The sequence below is a fragment of the Paroedura picta genome, chromosome 1 (genome assembly GCF_049243985.1).
Source record: "Paroedura picta isolate Pp20150507F chromosome 1, Ppicta_v3.0, whole genome shotgun sequence".
NCBI classification, from domain to species: Eukaryota; Metazoa; Chordata; class Lepidosauria; order Squamata; family Gekkonidae; genus Paroedura; species Paroedura picta.
Window position 1 is genome coordinate 179,424,139 of NC_135369.1, and position 20,227 is coordinate 179,444,365.

A 20,227-nucleotide genomic window follows, 5' to 3' on the forward strand; every position below is an offset into this window, starting at 1 on the left:
TTCCTTCTAAAGTTATGCACAGTTGTGGAAATCATAAAAGCAAGTACATGACAGTGGCGGTGATCTCTCCCTCCCTCCCCAACCCCCCTTTATTTCCTAATTTTTACATCGCCCGAGTTTTAGGCGTAACGCCGGAATCCCAAAGGAAAACTGTAGTTTTGTTCAAACAAAGTAGATCTGTGGTGGGTAAATATGACGTAATGTTGAAAAGTATTCGATTATATCCCCGGCACGATTTAGCATTCGGTCCACAGACGGTTTAGCACCATATCGATAAAAGTCGTGCAGCAAAACTCTTTCTTCAAGGTTTGCCTGGAACATAAAAGCATGAACTAGCACAGTGCAAGGTAGTCTACGAGGGCTATGACGCGATGGCTGACTCCTCCCGGTTTTCTCTTAGAGGTATCTGTTGATGTTCAGCTCTCGTTTTAAGTGCCTATGGTTGTCACGACGCCAGGGTTGACTTGAGCTGAAAAAGCAAAGACAATTCCTTAGGAGCTAGCCTGCTTTCTGACACCCTCCCCTTTAGAAAGGCACAGTTCTGAAGACTGGCCCTCAAGAACAATGGGGACAGAACTGTCTGTCTGTCTGTCTGTCTGTCTGTCTGTCTATCTGTCTGTCTGTCTGTCTGTCTATCTATCTATCTATCTATCTATCTATCTATCTATCTATCTATCTATCTATCTATCTATCTATCTATCTATCTATCTATCTATCTATCTATCTATCTATCTATCTATCTATCTAAAATTTCCTTCTGCAGCAAGAAAGATTGATCCGGAGTGACCCTACCTTTATTGTGCGATATCTTAGAGTGCTTTTAATCCTGAAGATATTATAAAATCGCATTGTTTTGAATCTGGGCTCTCCTTTGTGGTAGAGGACCCGTGATTGGCCACAGGTGGTCATGTGGCGAATTTGCCTTAAAGAAGAAGCCCCTAATTTCTCTCAACTTCTGTTGGTCCTGGATTTTTTCTCCCTTCTCTGCCTTTTTCAATCTTCTCCCCCTCCCCTCCAAGAAAAGAAAGAGGCTCCCTGCTTGGCTTCTCTCCCCCCACCCTTCAAGAAAAGAAAGAGGCTTGGCTCCCCCCCCCCCTTCTGAGCCTCCCTAACCATGTGCAGAAGACTTTCCTGTTTCAATGGGGGGGGAGAGGAAGATCCGAGTTCAAAGCGATCTGAATTCAACAGGATTGACAATGGAATAAACAAAGTAAGTGCAGACTCTGCCCTGGTCTCAACAAAATGCCTGGTGGAAGAGCTCCCTTTTTCAGGCCCTGCAGAGCTGTTTTAGCTCCATCAGGGCCCTGATCTCCTCTGGGAGCTCATTCCACCAGGTGGGGGCCAGGACAGAGAAAGATGGAGACTGTTGTTCCCTAGGGAACCATGAGTTATTTTCTAGTGGACCTCAGAGAGCCTGCTCATTACTGAGGTTACAAAGGCTAGTGCAGTGCTGGAACTGATTTGGCATGGTCCTTCTCACGTTTAAAGGAAAACGTATCTTCCTCTAGTCACTTAACACAGCTCCATCGCGCCTTATTGTGATGAGATCATGAGAACTCTTGCTGTGAACCTTTGCGCTGGGCCACAAGGGTCTTGTTCATTTACAAAAGGACACCGCCCAACAACGAAGCCAGCCCACCTCGGCTGTAGCCTGTCACTGCTTGTCCGCCCTACAATGCTGCAGCCTCCACTCAGCTATACAAGCTCAGGATATTTCTGGACCAGCAAATTGTGTTTTCACCCCCTCCCCTTTAAATAGGTCAAGTGATATTCTGTAGGCAATCATTTCTCTTTCTTGCTTTCCCCAGGACAGTTGTGCTAACTTATGACAGCTTCTTTAGTACAGGGGTGGCCAAACCGTGGCTCTCCAGGGTGAAGTCCGCTTGGGGCTTTTTACCCACTCGCAGTTCAAATGAGTCCTTGCAGTGTACACTGAATTTGATTTCCATTTTCATTCTGGGAGATTTATATTTTCCCTCTGCAATGTGCATGATTGATCCATGATGACCCTACCTTTCCGCTACAATATCCTGAAGTGCATATAAGCCTTGATATTTGAAAAACCGACATCAGGAAGTATTCAGCTTGGTGCTTTTGTGAATTAATTCCCTTTTCTTCCTGGTAGCAAAGCAGTCTTCCTTGATTGGCCAGGGCATCAAAGTTGCAAGGCTTGTCTTAAAGTGACTGCACTCCAGAAGTCCTAACTTCTCTCAGCTGAGATTTGCCTCTTGTTATTTCCCTCTCCTCTGCTGTCTCCAATCCTCTTCCCCCCTCCCCATTCAAGAAAAGAAAGAGATTCCTGCGCTTGGCTCCCTTCCCCCAATCAAGTGCAGAACACTTTCTGTTTCAATGGGGGGGGGGATAGAGGAAGACCTGAGTTCAAATCTATCTGAATTCAGTGGGATCCACAATGGAAAAAACAAAGTAAGTACAGAATCAGTCCATAGGTCCATGGAGTATAAGTACCACGAGTCCCTGTCAGCATGGCCAATTGGCAGTGGCTCATGGTAATTGTAGTCCATGGACATCTGGAGAGCCATGGTTCCCCCCCCCCCCCGCTTTAATAACTCAAACCCTAATTTCTGAATATGCATGCAGCAAGCACAGGCATACAGATGCTACCCACACAAACCTTACAGAGAATCCAAATTTATAGGGAATGGCACGGAAAGCTTCCTAGAAGACCAGGAGAACAGGGACCGCCCCACTTCTGAAGCAGAGATTAGGGAGACCCAGGTTGATTCCGCCTTAACCCCGAAATCTGAACTGAAATGGGTTCTGAACGTCTTCTTTTAGGTGGAGAAAGGCAGGATGGCCAAGTTCTGAGTAAACCCTTCAAAGCCCCTACTCACTGCTCCAAAACAAAACCAGGCAGCAAAGATGCCACCCCTTACCTGAAATGCAGGTGCTTTCACATTCTCTCTGCGTCTTAAATCTGTTGTCGTTCCCCCCACAGCCACCGTACCAGAATCTTGCGCAACTTCTCGTCTCTGGGTCATAATACCATTTTAGGACGAAATTCCTGCAGGTCCCTTCGTCTTTCCTCAAGTTGCAAATACTGGCAACTGTAAATTAAGTGAGAAATAAAGCATAACTGACCAGTTAATGCAAAGGCTTGTATGTTTCTTGCAAACTTCCTCCCCTCTGTATGTTCGGAGATGCTCAAGTAAGACGATATGGGTCGTGCCCCCCCCCCTGAAGGTGTACCTGCTTACAAGAACAGTGGCGGATCAATAACATTTCACATCGATTGTCATGATGCGCAGCATGCAGGATTAAAAGGCAGTGCATCTATGCATGCAGTGTCGAAATTGCCCTATTTAATTACCAATGGAGCCCAGTTTACTGCAGAAGCAAGAAAGCAGAACCTATGTTAAGCATGATTACATGCAGAAAGGATGAGACTGTTGCAAGGACTATAAGAGCCAATGTCAGCCCTGCAAGTTCAGAAAACAAGCAAGTGCTATTATGGCCACCATTCTTTAAAATTTTTCTTTTTTTTACAGTACTTAGCAAAATGGGATTCCACTATTTTGCCTGAGATTATAGCACGGTTGGCACAGAAATGAATATCCTTTGTAACAAGCTATGGGGAAAGAATCAGAATATCTGCGAGGAGATGGAAATTCACCCAACAGAAAGATTTCCAGCAAAGTCGATCACATATAACAGTGGTCCCCAACCCGCGGGCCGCAGCCCGTCACCGGGCCATTAAGGCCATGGAGCCGAGCCGCGGCTCCCTCTCCCCGCCCCCACCCCCGCAGTAAAAAACTTCCCAGGCCGCAAGCTTGCGGCCCGGGAAGCTTCTTACTGCAGGAGGGGGGGGGGAGAGGGAATCAGGGACATGGCCGCGCATGTGCACATGCGTGGCCGAAATCGTGCATGCGCGAAAGTGCCGTGCATGTGCGATTTCAGCTGCGCATGGCGCGTGTGCGGACGCAAGGGTGGGCAGTTGCCCTGCCGGTCCGCAGCCTCAAAAAGGTTGGGGACCACTGACATATAAAAAGCTCTGGTGGGATGAAGAATCAACAGTGTCTCACACCAATAGGTGTGCTGTCATACAAGAAATCTTCCTGTGTCCATCCATTAGGCCAAGCTGTGGCACTCTGGATGTCCATGGACTACAGTTCCCATGAACCCCTGCCAGAATGTGCTGTGGGGGGCTCGTGGGAATTGTAGTCCATGGACACCCGTGCATTAGGATGACTTAGGTGGATCCAGTCCCATAACGAGACTGGAAAGAATAGAAGCGATCTGCTTCCTTCAGAATTCCTTCTGACCCTGCTGAGACTACGTGGTAACAAATGCAAGGATTTTTCACTGCAAAGTGTCAGGCAAAATGCAGACGGGCAGCTGTTTGCTGAGCAGTGGAGAGGACACACAGTAATGGGTTTAAACTTCAAGTACAACGATATAGGCTAGATATCAGGAAAAAATTTTTCACAGTCAGAGTAGTTCAGCAGTGGAATAGGCTGCCTAAGGAGGTGGTGAGCTCCCCCTCACTGGCAGTCTTCAAGCAAAGGTTGGAGACACACTTTTCTTGGATGCTTTAGGATGCTTAGGGCTGATCCTGCGTTGAGCAGGGGGTTGGACTAGATGGCCTATATGGCCCCTTCCAACTCTATGATTCTATGATTCTATGATTCAGTCTACCTCCTGCTGCAGACCATCCCGAATGGCTCGTCTGGTCTACCCTCAGCATCCTTCCCATGAATTTGGCCCCCTACTTCACGGGAGGACATGGAAATAGACCCTGAAAGTGCAAGCTGGGATTCACGGATCGCTTGTTGAGAGCTTAAGAGGCCTCCATTTATTTTATCTGGCTCACATAAGTGATGAACAGGCCACACAGAGTACCCATTGTCTATTTCTATTAAAGTTCTCTCCATGAAAACGGGCTAACGTATTACAAAATTCGTTGCACATTTCTGGCATGCTGTACTTGTAAGTCAACCAGCTGAACCCACGGAGACAGAAGCCGAAGAAGAAAGACCATCAAGGCTCAAGTCAATAAATCTTCTTTATTCAGTGTCCATTTCTATCACACCCATAACAATTCATGGAGCCAAGCTAAAATGAGGTCTGGATTCACTCTCGTTTTCGGTCCAAGCTACTGATGAAAGTCGCTTGGCTTGAAAACGAGAGTGAATCCAAACCTCGTTTTAGCGAGGCCCCATGCATTCTTCTGAGTTTGATAGACATTGACACTGAATAACATAACATACATGAAAGATTTATTGACTCAGCCTTGTAGTTGATCTTTCTTCTTTGGTACTTATATAGATGTCAAGCCAGGGGTGGGCAAACTATGGCCCTCCCAATGTCCAGCAAATTCGCTGGCAGGGACTCATGGGAATTGTAGTCCATGGACATCGGGAGGGCCACAGTTTGCCCACCCCTGTGTCAAGCCCTTGATAAAGGTGGCAATGCCAAAATGCACTTGGTCAGTGGCACTGAGACATTACAATGTATACGGGATCTGATTTTATCTGAGGCTATGTGTAAAGTTTTTTTTTTTGGGGGGGTTCTAATTCAAATTGTGTTATTAATCAATACTGGTATTTTTATAACTACATTACATTTTAGAAATGTTTTGGTCCACCCCCAAAAGGCCTACAGACATTTTCCTTATTATTAACCTTTTTAGGTTATTCATTTACCCAAGTTACGGGCAGGAAGCATATAATATCACATTTGTAGCCAAGTAGGTACAACGGTTATGCAGACAGATTGCGCAAGTCCCCTAAATACCAATAACTAAATTTTCAATCCACTGAATCGCAGCTGGGGAGGGTACAGAGCTCTGTCACATCTCCCTGGAAAGCAGGACACTCACATTCTTGCGACAGATGGGAAACAGTTTGGCGGATTGCACCACAATCACATTGGGAACCTGGTGATTTGCCCCATTTAAACAACAGATCTGCACAACTACAAAAGCCTATTCATATTCTGTTAGCCATCTTCCATATTTTACAAGGCAAGTCAAATCCTGTGGGCCTCTCACTGGTGTTTATCAGGTTATGGATACCGGGAAGGACTGATTTCTACCATGCTTGCAGCCCTTCGTTCCCTAGAACGAATTGCTGTGATTGCAGGATTTGTGCAGGTCTTACGCCGGGTGTCGGTACTTTAGTCTGGAAAGGCCCGCATCTGCCACGTCTTTGTGGATGGGCAGCTTACTGTTTTCAATGATATTTCTATATTCACAAAGAAGAGCATCTTGTTTTTGGAGATGCGGGGCAGCGATGTGGCACCATGTAGGTAGCCACAATGGTGGTGGAAAAGTCTCACTGTCTTTGAAAGTTTAGCCTACGTCTTCTTGGATTCATCCTGAGTCTTCATCCACTGCCACTCTCTTCCTTGCCTTTTCACCTAGTCCCAAGTCAACAGGAGGGTTCTGTCCTAGGCCGAATCCTGCTGTACAGCTACCAATAAAAATGGCCAATAAAAATCCCTCCCTTATTTTGGCGCGGCTAAATATCTTTCCCTCCAGTGTATCCAGAGGCTGCCTTTTGGACATTCCCTTTGCGGAAAGGCTGTGTCTTCATGGCTGTGGTGTACCTGACACTTTATATCACCTATTGATGGAGTGCCCTGGATTTCTCCACTTGCAAAAGTCACTAGTTAAATATTGGAGAAAATTGAAATCTACTAGTGTAGACGAGAAGGACACAATGCCTAAAAACTAGGTGAAAGTGATCCGGAGATTATCCGAGAAGTAGCCAAGGTATTGTTAACAAAACAAAGGGTGAATTGCTCATATCTGAACCCTGTACCGCTAAGAGCACACTTCTGTGAGCCCACTGTAGACCACGCATTGCGGTATGGCCATCTTGTAACATTTGTGTGTTGTTGGAGGGTTGTGCATGTTGCTTGGTCGTGCTCTTTTGGCTGTGCCATTTTATTTTTTTAAAAAATCACTGTTATGCCAATAAAGGCATTCTGTATTCTGACTCCAATCTCTCCATTTATAAATGAAAATACCAGCACTAATGTTATTCAAGGGTTTGCAGGACTAGATTAACAGAAAAGATGACCGGATTAAGAGAAACTAGATTAAGAGAAACCGGATTAAGACAAACTGCCTCAGTCCTTATTCTCGTGTGCCGTTATCTCCCTGCCTCATCTTGCAATGCAGTTCAGAGAGAACAGAGTCTCTTCTTTGGGCCCTGTGGACTGGGCATGCTCAAGCTAAGCTTGCTTGAGGCTGACTCACCACTCTCATAACAACTCGGAAGGGTTTACTGCAAAACTGGCCACCAGCAAAATGCATTGAAAACACAGAACGTCTGCCTGTCGCCTGTTTCTATTATAGTTGGTGAACATATATTTTTAGCAACAGTGGAGGGCCCGACTAAATTCCTATCAGAGACTAAATTACTCGGATGGAATAAATTACTAAGAATAAAAAAAGATTTAAAAAGAGAGTAATTGGGCTATTGGCCCAATCCAAGGAAAGACGTCTACCCGAACAGCCAATGAAATTGCAAATAGAACCTGGTTTAAAAAAACAAACAAAAAAAAAACACCAGTGTTGATTGGTTATTCGGTTGATCCACCCAAATACGGCCATCCCAAGAAGAGTTTTCTAATAAAAAGAGAAATCTGCAAGTGAAGGAACGGATAAGTAAGACGCAAAATGATGGAGTTCCAAAATAGCTATAAATAAATAGCCTGCAGAGGTTAAAGGATGAAAAATGAACATATAAATACAGCAAATGTAGCTCCAATCTTGACATCGTTCAGCACTTATGTACTCCTTGGTCTCCTGAGTACACTGAAATTCCCATTCATGTAATGGATGGAGCGGAGTCTTGCTTCTGAGGGAAACATGCAAGTCTCAGCTCCCTTTGTGGAATAAATGGGAAGCAAGCAAGCCTTTTTTCAAAATCCCAGCCCATGGAACAGATGGCTATAGTGGAGGATCAGAGGGGAATTCTTCAAAGGCAATTACAAAAGTTTTGATCATGAAAAATAAAAGGGAAATGTTAATAAGTGGCAGCTTTGGTGGCAAAAGCGGGGGGAGGAGAAACAGTACTTGAGATTATTGAATATACACGCAAGAAGAGGAACAAGAATAGATAGTTCTTCCAGGAATTCCACAGTCACTGGGAGTGAAGAAGTAATGGTTTAAGTACTGTAAGAGAAGTTGGTGGGAAAAGGAAAGAAAATAAGGTTAAAGGGATGCTTGCAGGGAGAAACGGGAACTTAACTGGATGTTCCCAACTCTGCTCAATGAGGTTTACTATTAGGATTGTGTCCTTCTGACTGCTCTGTTAGTCGCCAACTTATTCTATTTCGGACAGGCTCCAAGGGGGGAAGAAATCCAGCCTCTTCCTCCTCTTTATTCCCATCAGATTCACTGACAGAAAAGCCCAGGACACACTAATGTCTGAAGCCAATGCTTCCTGGAGAGGAGATAACTGAGAGGGGATCTGATAACCATCTTCAAGTATTTAGAAGGCTGCCATATGGAGGATGGAACAGAATTGTTCTCTCTTGCCCCAGAGGGACAGACCAAAACGAATGGGATGAAATTAATTCAAAAGAAATTCCGTCTCAACATCCGGAAGAAGTTCCTGACAGTTAGAGCGGTTTCTCAGTGGAACAGGCTTCCTCGGGAGGTGGTGGGTTCTCCATCTTTGGAGATTTTTAAACAGGATGGAGAGCCATCTGACGGAGAGGCTGATTCTGTGAAGGGTCAAGGGGGTGGCAGGTGACAGTAGATGAGCGATAAGGGTTGTGAGTGTGCTGCATAGTGCAGGGGGCTGGACTAGATGACCCAGGAGGTCCCTTCCAACTCTGATTCCATCCCCAAACTTACCCCAGGGGATTGCAAGACCCACCAAATCCATGCTGTGCCAGAAAGCCCTGAGGCTGGGGGAACTGTCAATCAAGTCACAGCAGGACATGACCTTGATACTGTCTGCTCAAGAGGCAGCCAGCTTGAAGGAACCCAGTTGGCTCTCAGCAGTATGCCCACTAGCAGAAACCAATGCGTCCAAGTTCCTATCAGAGGTGACCCTGCTACGGAGACCCAGAGGGGCTCTGACAAAGTGGCAGGAGGAACAGGCCGTACAACCTTCTTAGAGGACACTGGGTGGGGCAGCTGGCTCTTCAAAGAACTCCAGTGGGAAGGGCCTGTGAGCTCACCAATCCAAGGCAAGTACCCATTGGCCCAGAGGCCCATCACTCTCCAGGACTGGGCTGGGGAGAGAGGGTTGGCTGAGCCCAGGGTTGACCCACCTTTGGGGAAGCATTTAAAAGGCATGCTTTGGAGAAGGGGGTGGCCAAACTGTGGCTCATCCATGGACTACAATTCCCATGAGCCCCTGCCAGCATGTTGGGGACATCTGGGGAGTCGCAGTTTGGCCACCCCTGCCTTGGAGGGTGAGATAGTTTTGGATGCAGGCAACTAAGTAAAATTCACTTGGCAACTCCCTGTTTTCACATTTTTTTGCCTGTTTTTCCTCTTCCATTGGATGCACTTATTGAGGCCCTTTGAATACTTGCTGTTTTATCCCTCTACACTTCTGGACTCTCTATTCTTTAAGGCAGATGGAACATTTAATTTCATGGTTTTCCAGGCCTAGCCAGGTGTTCCGTCCTCAGAAGCCATTCTTTTTAATCCAACAGAAATCGTGCTAGCCATTGCTTCCTTGAGACAGGTGTGTGCTTTAGATCTCCACGGTGGTTATGCTGTACTGTCCGCTTCAGTGGTCTCTTAACCAGGTGCCTGAACTCTTTCCTCAGTAAACACAGACTCATTTTGTAAGCTGCTAAGAGTCCTTGAGAGGCGGTGGGGTAGACATCTAATAGTGAATAAATAAAATCCTGCCCTTGTAATTTCTTAATGGGCAACTTGAATTGCAGGACTATGTAACACTTTGAATATTTCTTTCTCATGTAGGAGATAATCTAGGAATACACCAAGCTGCTTCCACCTCCATCAGGCTAGTCCTCTTGGATTGACAGCAGCCTTCCGGCGTCTTTTCTAGCATCTGCTGCTGCCACCTTTAAAGCTGGAAACTCACAGTTTAAACTGGGAACCTTCAGCATGCAAAGGATGCTCCCTACAATGGAGGGATCCTGTTTTGCTAAGGGCTCTTGATGGGGAGAAACAGACATTTTCCAGGAGCCAGTTGACTTCTGGTTTCTTTAGTGTTCTCCTACCTGCTCTTCCTATCCTTTTTGCTGTTTTTTCCAATTTCCTTCTGGGTAATTTCCTTCTGGGGAACTTCTTCTTGAGCACTTTCTGTCCTGTAAACGTTGAGATCAGTTACTTTACTGTAGTGTTTTTTGCCTAGTAAGGAGCATTCAAGACCAGGAGCCCAGAGCTTCCTAGTTCTGCCTCGATTTTGCCTTATTGTTTTTTTCCCTTATCAGGGATGCAAAAGGAAAATCCTTAGTGAAGCCTTTCTGGATATAACTAGCATCTTTTGGAACAAATCATTCTCATTCTTGAATCGAAGTCCATAATTATTGGTACACTGAATTTCCAATTGCTGGTTAAATTCAATCATTTCTGGTTAGCTGACCATCGCTGGTCTGGGATACCTGAAGGTATTGAAGAACAGCTAAAGGTTGATGAGGCTGACCAGAGGCCATGAGTATCATCCCCCCCATACCTCTCATCTGACCCACATTTGGGAAATTTTTATGCTGCTGCAAAGGAAACAGCCCCAGGGTTAGGCATTAGAAGCTGGCTTTGCAGCTAGTTTCATTCCAATAGTCTGCATTCCGCACAATGTGCTTTTGCAGCTGGATTTCCCTGTGTGAAACAGGAAAATCTGCTTCTGAAGAGTATTGAAAGTGCATTATCCAACGTTTGTGGGATGAGGTGAACCAACCCACTCCCTCCTATGTAGCCTTGTCCTACGGATATGTTAATTCAGATTGGTAATCTCCCTGGGTTCAAGAGATTTAGGCCCAAATCAGAACCCCTGTCCTGTTCACATGTTGATGCACTGAATGTATATGAATCCTGCATATATGGGGCCTACCGTCACCCCAGATTTACATCGGGTGGGTAGAGCCGGGGACAGAGGAATAGAGGAATGGAAGAAAATGGGCCTATTGTGGGTTACTGTGACCGCCATCTATCTTGTTTTATCTGGTTTATTTCTTATGGTGTGTTTTCTATATTGTATTTTACGGGGTTTTATATTTTATTATGTTTGAGGGCTGCCGCGAGCCAGCTTGTATGGGAGTGGTGGGATAAAAGTCGAATGATAAATAAATAAAAATAAATAAATATGGGCATGCACCTGTTTGCGGAAAAGAGCCAACATGTATTCATTTGACAAGTTAAAGCAGGGAATAGAAAACCCTGTGGAGTTTAAATCACATGCTCAGGCATACATGCATTGGATCACAGGGTATAATTCAGGCATTCCCAACCTGGGGTCCGTGGGAGCTCCAGAGGGGTTCCGTGGCATTTCCCCTCCTGCCTTAAGGGACTCAGACACAAGCTAGGGAACCCTCCGCTTCTGTTCCCCCTCCTGAGTGTGAGTTCTCCTATGGTTTCTGCGCCTGGGATAGGGGTGGAGCCTGCATGCCTTGAACCGCGTCCTTTCTCTCCTCTCCAGGCGTCCTCAAAAACGCAGGAAGTGATGTCACTTCCCATAACATGTAGCTAATGGGGGTGTGGCAGGGAGGCATGGCCAACTGACATCACTTCCGGGGTTCCGCAAAGCCTGAAAAATTATTTCAGGGCTCCTTCATGGTCAAAAGGTTGAAAAAGGCTGGTGTAATAGAAGAATTATTTCACAGATATACAGATATGCAAAGGAAAACCAAGTGTGCACGCAGTTAGGGTAACTGTTTTGTAACCCGCCATGGGCCAGCTTGCTGGGAGAAGTTGGCAATAAATCCAAACAACAACAACAACAACAACAACAACAACAACAACAACAACAACAACAACTTGTTTCTGGGACTAGGGTGGGTATTCACTCTCCCTTCTCAAAATAAATCTTTAACCACAATTTTTATGCCGAATGAACAGAGAAGTATCCAAAAAAGGTGTTCTACAAAGATCAAGTGAATCTCCGCTAAGCCTGGCCCCAGATTCATGGATGCCAAGACAGAAGGGAAAAGTGGCTGAGCAGGCTTCAGCTGTGGAATCATAGAGTTGGAAGGTACCTCCAGGGTCATCTAGTTCAACCCCCCCCCCCCATACAACAAGAAATTCACAACTACCTGCGGAAATTTACAGCTACTTCCTCCTTCCAACTACGTCTTTGTGGGAATGCCTTTCTACTGCCAGTTTTGCTGCTGTAATACATATATGCATATCCCAAAGATATTTATTACTAGACCAAAAAAATTGAAAGACGTGTCTTTAAAAAATGCAGCGACAGATCAGTGATATATCTCATGAGTCCAAAGTACACCAAAGTCAAGACGTTGAAAAAGTATTAGGAAGTTTCAGAATAGCGATCAAACTCACTAGAAAAATCATTAATGCTCGGCATGGTCAGCGGCAAAAGGAAACGTGGTTTCCAAAGGATCCGCTGGCTCGACATGATCAAAGCCGACACAGGGATGACCATGAACCAACTAAAAGAAGCAGTCAGGGACAGGGGCGCATGGCAAAGACTTTCCTATAGAATCGCAGAGGGTCGGACACGACTGAATGGATGACATCATCTTCATCTTCATCTTCATCATCATCATCATCATCATCATCATCATCATCAGAATATCAGTTACTCATTCTTACTTTTAAAAAATCACTGTTCTCATCCTCCTCTTAAACAATCTTCCCTTTCTTCTATTACCCCAATTCTTTTACTCAGATCCAAGTTTACAGACAATCTAGTCTGAAAAACTTTCTCAAGTTAACCTCAACAGCCATGTGTGTCGTCCCAAATTAAACTGCCCTACTCTTCAATCCAGTAAGGGGAGGGATTTCATATGGATTGTGCATCTGCAGCAGCCAAGTTGTTATTATTTAATTCTACAATCTGTGATGTTCCTTCAGCTTTCTGCTCCAAAATTGTCGGCACCACCATATCAAAGCCAGTTTCAAAGAGATGGTCCACCACACATCCATTGTTTGCGCTAGCTTCAAAGCACATTTTTCCTCCCACTGTACTCCAGGATCATCTTGTACAGTGGTGGTGTCATCTGTGTGGACTTGTCTTTTCACTTTGGTAGGGACACAGTCGCTGATGGCTTTCTCAGATGGACGTTCGTTTTCTGCTTCTGGCAAGAAATCGCAAGAGTTCTTGAGGTCCACTTGAGGTCCACAAGAGTTCTTGATGCATTGCACTGGCAGAATCTGACCAATCACCACCACAGCAACCGGAAGGCGGACCATGACTACTCTTAGAAAAACAAAGGAGAGACAGAATCTATCCAGTGGCTTAATTAAGTATAAGAAGATAAAAAGTCTCTCATGTCATTTATTTAGACTTTGACTCTGCCAAAAAGGTCTCTAGATTCATTTGTTTTCTGTTTTCCGTTTTCAGTCTGGCTTTCGTCAGTGGCAATGAGTCCGTCCTTGTTAATGTTTGAATATAATGAGGCAAATGCTCCTGTATAATGGAGAGTCAAGGCTGTGAGAAAAACCCTCAGTGCCGTTTGTGATGCTTTAAAAACTACATTAACATATACTTTCGCTTAGTTTTGAATTGGAAACAGACTTGAACGCAACAGCCCTAAGTGGATGTGTAAAAAATGCGTCCGATAAAGAGGACATGGAAGGGCGTCCAATAAAGTGCAGGCACGCTTGTTCAACTTGCAGTGGGAATGGAGGATGTGCAGAGGACGCCTGGCTCCGAAGGAGAGGCTGGACTGTGCTGAGAGAGCGAGGGAGGGAGCTGGAGCTACCTAGCCGGGAAGTGACGAATGTTAACCTGGATTCTCGGTAACGAACAAGCAAGCAGATAATAACAGTAAGAGGCAAAAAATTAAAAGCTTGTCTGGGATCCCCCTAAGGCAACAGGGCCAAAAGAATCTTTGCAAGCACTCTGAGAGCAGGTGTCAAAAGGAAGTTCATGGCTCTGTCATGCATGGTGCTTTACGGTAATCTCATGTTCAGTGGCATTATGAAGAAGAAGAAGGTGAAGGAGAAGGAGAAAAAGAAGAAGGAGAAGAAGGAGGAGGAGGAGGAGGAGGAGGAGGAGAAGAAGAAGAAGAAGAGTTGGTTCTTATGAGACAATGGTCTGCAGTGAAGTAGAGGTGCTCTTATCATTCTGATGTTCACAAGATGCTTCGGATATTTCTCAGGACTCTGGGGGAGACAATGTGACCTTCCTGGGCTTCTTAATAGTCGGTTTCTGGGGAATCAACTCAGGCATCTATCAGAGACAGGTGTGGGCTGCTCATCGAGTGCTGGAGGTATCTACCAGGCTTCTTTGGGACCCTGGCAAGAATAGCTTCATGATTTTTCTTTCCTTGGGAGGCAGAGTAGAGAATAAAAACGTATAGACGGATGGCCTCGCAGAGGTGTAAGCCACAGTTCTTGAAACCTTTCCATGCTGATAACTTGGGCTGCAGGTATTCAGGTACAAAAATGGCTGGGAGCTGCTTAGCCTTCTGCACTTTCCCCTTTCCCATTCTGTAGGCAGGTTTGCCCATTTGCACGTCATCTCTACAGTAACATCATCCAGGAAAATGCCGACGATCTTGGAATGTGCAAAGTCTGGCAGCTGTGCCCAAGACCTCTCTTCCACGCCCCGGCTAGGAAACTAGAGGTCCCAGTGCACCCAAAATAGCACTGCTTTCCATTGCATTTCATCTGTCGAAGAGCTGACAGCAAATTTGTTCTGGGAAAGTTGGGCTAAAAAGGTGCAAGCTCCTTCATCCGAGGGTGAAGGAGCTAAGTGGCTGGGGATCGAACAGCTGCCGAAGAACCAAACTTCAGTGTTGCCCTTGGCAAAGCCGACGCAGTTGTGGAAGCTGCCACTGGCGGCTCTCTGAAAGTTATCTGATATGGCACAGTGTCCAAGGAACTAGAACGTCCTGCAGGAACTTCGTATGATGCTGGCCTGTTGCAGAGAATCCCAGGAAATGCAAGCCGGCATAATGGGAAAGTTCTGAAGGTGTAATTTCTCTCTCTCTCTCTCTCCCCTTTTCATGGGAGCAGTCCTCCAAAAGCTCTGATAATAGTGGCCAACAATGCTCACCAGCTCCACACCCCTCTCTTTGGAGAGCTGGCCACCTAGAGAGCATCTAGGCCAGGCTTTCTCAACCAGGGTTTTGCAAAAACCCTGGGCTTTCTTCACAGCCCTGGAAGAGTTTCCCGAATGGGTGGGAGTTAAATAATTTTTATATATTTGTAAAATCTGCAAAACATGTATCAGGTGATATGACCATATATGGTCATGTTGACCCACCCACCCCTCCCAAAATGGCCTGGAAGGGGAGTGGCCTCAGGGGGGCATGTCCACCAGTATGCTTCCAACCATATTCTGCACAATTGTGCCCTTTCTGGGGTTTCTCCAAGCCCAAAGAATGTTTCAGGGCTTTCTCAACGGTAAAAAAGTTGAGAAAGTCTGATTCAGGCTCATGCTACCAGCTGAGGTTGTAATTGGCCCTGTTTTGAGTCACCTGACTCACAGGCAAGAAGGAGAGAGAGAGAGAGAGAGAGGCCTAGAAGTTGAAGATGGGAGGTGGTGGGGTCTGGGCCTTGAGAGAGACCCCAGAGGATGTCTGAACTGGTCGAATTTCTCTCTCTCTTATCTTAAATGGAACTTCTGTGGCCAGCCTCTCAAGGGAGGTTTTTCAAGACAGCACAGGAAGCTGCCTTATGCTGAACCAGATCATTTGCCCATTTAGGTCTGTATTGTCGACTTAGACTAGCAGCAGCTCTCCAGAGTCTGAAGCCGGAGTCCTTCACCTCACTTACTTGCTGATCTTTTAAAACTGGAGATGCCGGGGATTGAACTTGGGACCTTCTGCACACCAAGCAGAGGCAGTACTGCTGAGCTACAGCCCCTCCCCATAATTGTGCCATCAAAAAGAAGAAAACACCCCAGATACACTCCCGCACCTACTATTCAGTTGCCCCCAATTTTTGATGTACCATCATTACCGCAGTTATTACAGGGAAAATACTGACGTATCCGTGTACCAAAGAGAAACATCTGGTGAAGATGCTGAGTGAGAAAGATCCTTCAATGACTGTGGACATTGCAAAAAAAATTGCTGTTTATTTCAAGGACAAACCTTTCTCTGATGTAGACTGGTTATACTAAATAAGACACTATCATTGTTATTCATATGCCTCTGTTTGGAAATTTTACCATCTGTTGTTGTATGTACATCGAATCCTATGCCAATAAAGGTTTTCTGAATCTGATCTGACCTGAATCTACCTGGCTTTTCACTACCTGGAGGAGTTCAAAGTGGTTTATAATCGCCTTTCCTTCCTCTCCCCACAACAGACACCCTCTGAGGTTGGTAGGGCTGAGAGAGCTCTAAGAGAATCGTGACTGGCCCAAGGTCACCCAGCAGACCTCATGAGTCTCAAAGTGGCTTATAATCACCTTCCCTTCCTCTCCCCACAACAGACACCCTGTGTGGCAGGTGTGGCCAAGAGTCCTGAGAGAATTCTGAATGGCCCAAGATCACCCAGCTGGCTACATGTAGGGGAGCATGGAATCAAACCCAGCTCTCCATAGTAGAGGCCACAGCTCTTAACCACTTTACCACACTGGCTTGCGCTCAAGGCACAACTGACTCACAGTGACCCCTCAAGGGGTTTTCAGAGCAAGAGATGAGCAGAGATGGTTTGCCACTGCCTTTCTCTGCATAGCTAACCCTGGTCTTCCTTTGTGGTCTTCCACCCAAACACTAACCATGGCCAACCCCACTGTGGGCACTGTAGCTGATTCCTCCCACTCCTGCTTCTGTGATGAATGGGAATGAGTGTCTATTAGTGACAGAAGACAAGACAAAGCAAGACCCCCCCCCAAAAAAAAAGATTAATCAAGAAAAAGAGATCCAAAGTGTTCCAAGGACCGCTATTGAAAATGCCCAGACTTTCTCCAAAGACAATTGTTCTGCTTGATGAGAAGGGATGAACAGAAGAGATCAAGGGGATTCCTGAAGACCTGTTAGAATCAGACATTTCCCTTGTCTTCCAAGGAGGAGAAAGTGCTGAGGCCATTTTCTGGGCACAAAGGAGAGAATTAAGAGTCATTCTGGTCTACCCTCTCTGCTTTTTCTAGGGCTGAATCTGCATGGAGCTTTTATTCCAATTTTAGGTTGATTTAGTCCCTGCCGTCTACATTGAACGTGATTTCCATTTTGATTTTGGGTGACTTAAATTTAACTTTTCCTTCTGCAACAAGCATGCTTGATCCAGGGTGACCCTACCTTTCCCCCATGATATCCTTCCTGGGCTTGTCCCGAACTAATTAGCTGCCTCTAGCCTCCAACGCTGACGAAAAGCCCTGATTGGCCAGGGCATCAGTTCAAAGGCTTCCTTGTTCTCAGGCTGCTAGGCTTCCGTTAAAGAGGAAGCCCTAACTTCTCTCAGCAGAGATTTTCCTCTTGAATTTATTCGCCCTCCTCTGCTGTCTCCAATCCCCCCCCCCTTCAAGAAAAGAAAGAGGCTCCTGCTTCGCTTCACTCCCTTCCCCCTTCTGAGCTTCCCTAATCATTTGCAGAACACTTTTCTGTTTCAATGGGGAGGGGGGGGATAGAGGAAGACCCGAGTTCAAATCGATCCGGATTCAGCAGGATCCACAATGGAATAAACAAAGTAAGTGCAGATTCAGCCTAGGTGTGACAAGCAGCATGCAAATAGAGATGGCTACGCAGGGGTCATACTGAATAAGACAGCAGAGAGCCAAGGAAGTCCTTTTTGTGGGTGCAACAGACACATTCAGTAGACAGACGCAAGACCAAAGGCAGAAGCCTATCTACTTCTGACTTTACCTGACAGGTGACTTTTCTCAAGGACAGGAAGTGGCATGGTTTTCTCCTCTGCTGCAGAAAGAAAAAACGTGCGGCGTTTGCTTTTCGACTATTTCTTTCCCCCACTTCTGGGTCAAAACTTTGCCCGATGATGCTTTCAAGTGCAAAATTGTTTCTCCCCCCTCCCCGCTCCCCTCCGCCCCGTGCGGGTACTTACATGGCTTCAAGCATCTGCTAAGGCACTCAGCTTCTGTCTCAAATCTATTGGCGTTCCCGCCACACCCACCATACCAAATCTGGGTGCAGATCTTGTTTTTGTAGTCAAAGAACCACTTAACCTGATACTCCTTGCACTGTGTCCCCATGTCAAGATCCAGCAAGCAAGGATCTGTCAAATTTGAATTTCAAAAGGCGCAAAGGTTACATGAGTCTGAAAAAGGTTAAAAGCTGAAAAAAGCATAGAAAAGCCATTTTCTTTTTAAAGGGGAAAAAAAAAAGAGTTAATGAGAAATAAAGGGAGCGCAGCATTTTTCAACAGCACCAATGAAACAGAGCTAGATATGACGGACCCTTGGTCTTCTGGCATCTTCCCTTACTGTAAACTGGGAAATAATCATTGTGCAGTCATTCCCAATACAATTATTCACATGCCAAGCAGCCAACACATGCATCGATATTTTATTCTGGGGCTTGTTTTTTGAGCTGCAAGTTTGCTATGAAGCGCTAGGCCTGTACATGCCTCTGCAAATCTTTAGCCAGGGCAGTGTAGCAGTCGGAGGCATAAAACAAAGGAAAGTGGGGGGAGAAAAAGGCAAGGCCGGTGTAGATGTCACAGCCCAAATTAAATCTATGGGTGGTTTCCTGAATTACAAAAACAACATTACTTTGCCACCCATAAGCACGTCCCTCCCCCCCCTCCCCTTTGCTGGTTCCGCCTTCCGCTTATCACAGCAATAAGACACGTATTTTCCCAAAGCACAACTGTGTGCGTCTGTATGGAAACAAAATGTGTGCAGCTATCCGGATCACCTTCTCCTCCCCTGTTAACTCTCATCTTCCAACATTGCTGGCAATAAAAAAGATTCCGTTGAAGACGCCAGCGAACAAGAGGGATTGATCAGGGGATGCACATCAGCCCTGGTATGAGCCACCCACTTCCCTAAGCTCCGGCCAAGGCAATTCCTGTCTCCGCTTTTCCTGCAAGCCTGGCAATTAAAGTTCAGACTGAACGTTTACGCCCACCCAGAATTCAGATTTTATTACGCTATCGTTGTTAACCAGCTATCAGAAAGTGTGGTGAAGTATCGCTATTACACAGAGAGGCAATCCCATGTGTCCTTGGGATGCTAAGAGTGCCACTGTCTGCCTCTCACACCTTAGCTGCCATCTCTGGGTGAATGTTGTTAATGTGGGATCAAAGCGACCATTTGTATTCACGGTGCAGAGAAGGCAAAAGCAAAACTCTGTTCTAAGCTTCATGTGTGAATGAGCTCTTGGAAGACTGCATAGGGAGAAGAAACTGAATAAATCAGGCTGTTCTACAAGAGGAGCCGGTCTCTGTTTCCAGTATTTCTAAAACAGGTTTAAAACAGAAACAGTATTTCTAAAACCGGTCTCTGTTTCCAGTATTTCTAAAACAGGTTACACCTGGGTTTTGTGAAACTCTGGGTTTCTTAATAGCCCTGAAAGGGTTTCCCAAAGGGGTGAACATTAATGATTTTTGTATATATTTTTTAAACGTGTTAAACATTTATCGGGTGATATGACCATATATGGTCATGTTAGCCCACGCCCCCCCAAAATATGATGGGCCTAGAAGGGGTGGGAAGGGGAGGAGCCCTGGGTGGGCATGGCCACAGCTCTGCTTCCAAACCATATTCTGCATGATCGTGCCACTTCTGGGGTTTCTCAAAGGCTGAAGATTGTTTCAGGGATTTCTCAATGGTAAATAAGTTGAGAAAGGCTGGGTTACACGCCTTCGGAAACATTCACAGCTGAACAGAAAACAAGCAGTAATACATTGAGATGAGGTGGAGCCTTTCCAGAATGAACCCAGTAGTTTGTTAGCGACATCAAAAGAGATGGGGAAAGGATGAAGGACAATGGTGCCTACACAGAAAAAGGCAAAACACAAAGGAGAACCGTGACTCTGATCGCACCCAGGAATAGCACACTGGGAAAACAAAACATAACGCAGAAGCGACAGGCTCCACAAACAAACATCCCCAACCAGAAAACAACCAAGAAACCAGCTTCCATTACATGCCTGTTTTATATGAAATGGCATGTTAAGTCTTGCCAGGTTCTAAGGAAAAACATCTTCTCCAAAGCGAACCGAACGGGGCATGTTATT

The 20,227-nt window shown here is 45.7% G+C and overlaps 1 protein-coding gene across 1 annotated transcript in view; it reads right to left on the bottom strand.

The window, feature by feature from the left end:
* Nucleotides 1-264: 264 nt before the first annotated feature.
* The window catches only part of COL6A3 (collagen type VI alpha 3 chain), a 164,080-nt gene continuing 144,117 nt past the window's right edge, over nt 265-20,227 (bottom strand). Inside the window, exons 42-46 of the mRNA XM_077313796.1 lie at nt 18,092-18,262; nt 17,896-17,946; nt 10,177-10,263; nt 2,895-3,065; nt 265-469 (exon numbers count right to left, since the gene is read on the bottom strand). Coding sequence (XP_077169911.1) covers nt 429-469; nt 2,895-3,065; nt 10,177-10,263; nt 17,896-17,946; nt 18,092-18,262 — 521 coding nt within the window. The 3' untranslated portion in view covers nt 265-428. The remainder of the gene's footprint in view (nt 470-2,894; nt 3,066-10,176; nt 10,264-17,895; nt 17,947-18,091; nt 18,263-20,227) is intronic.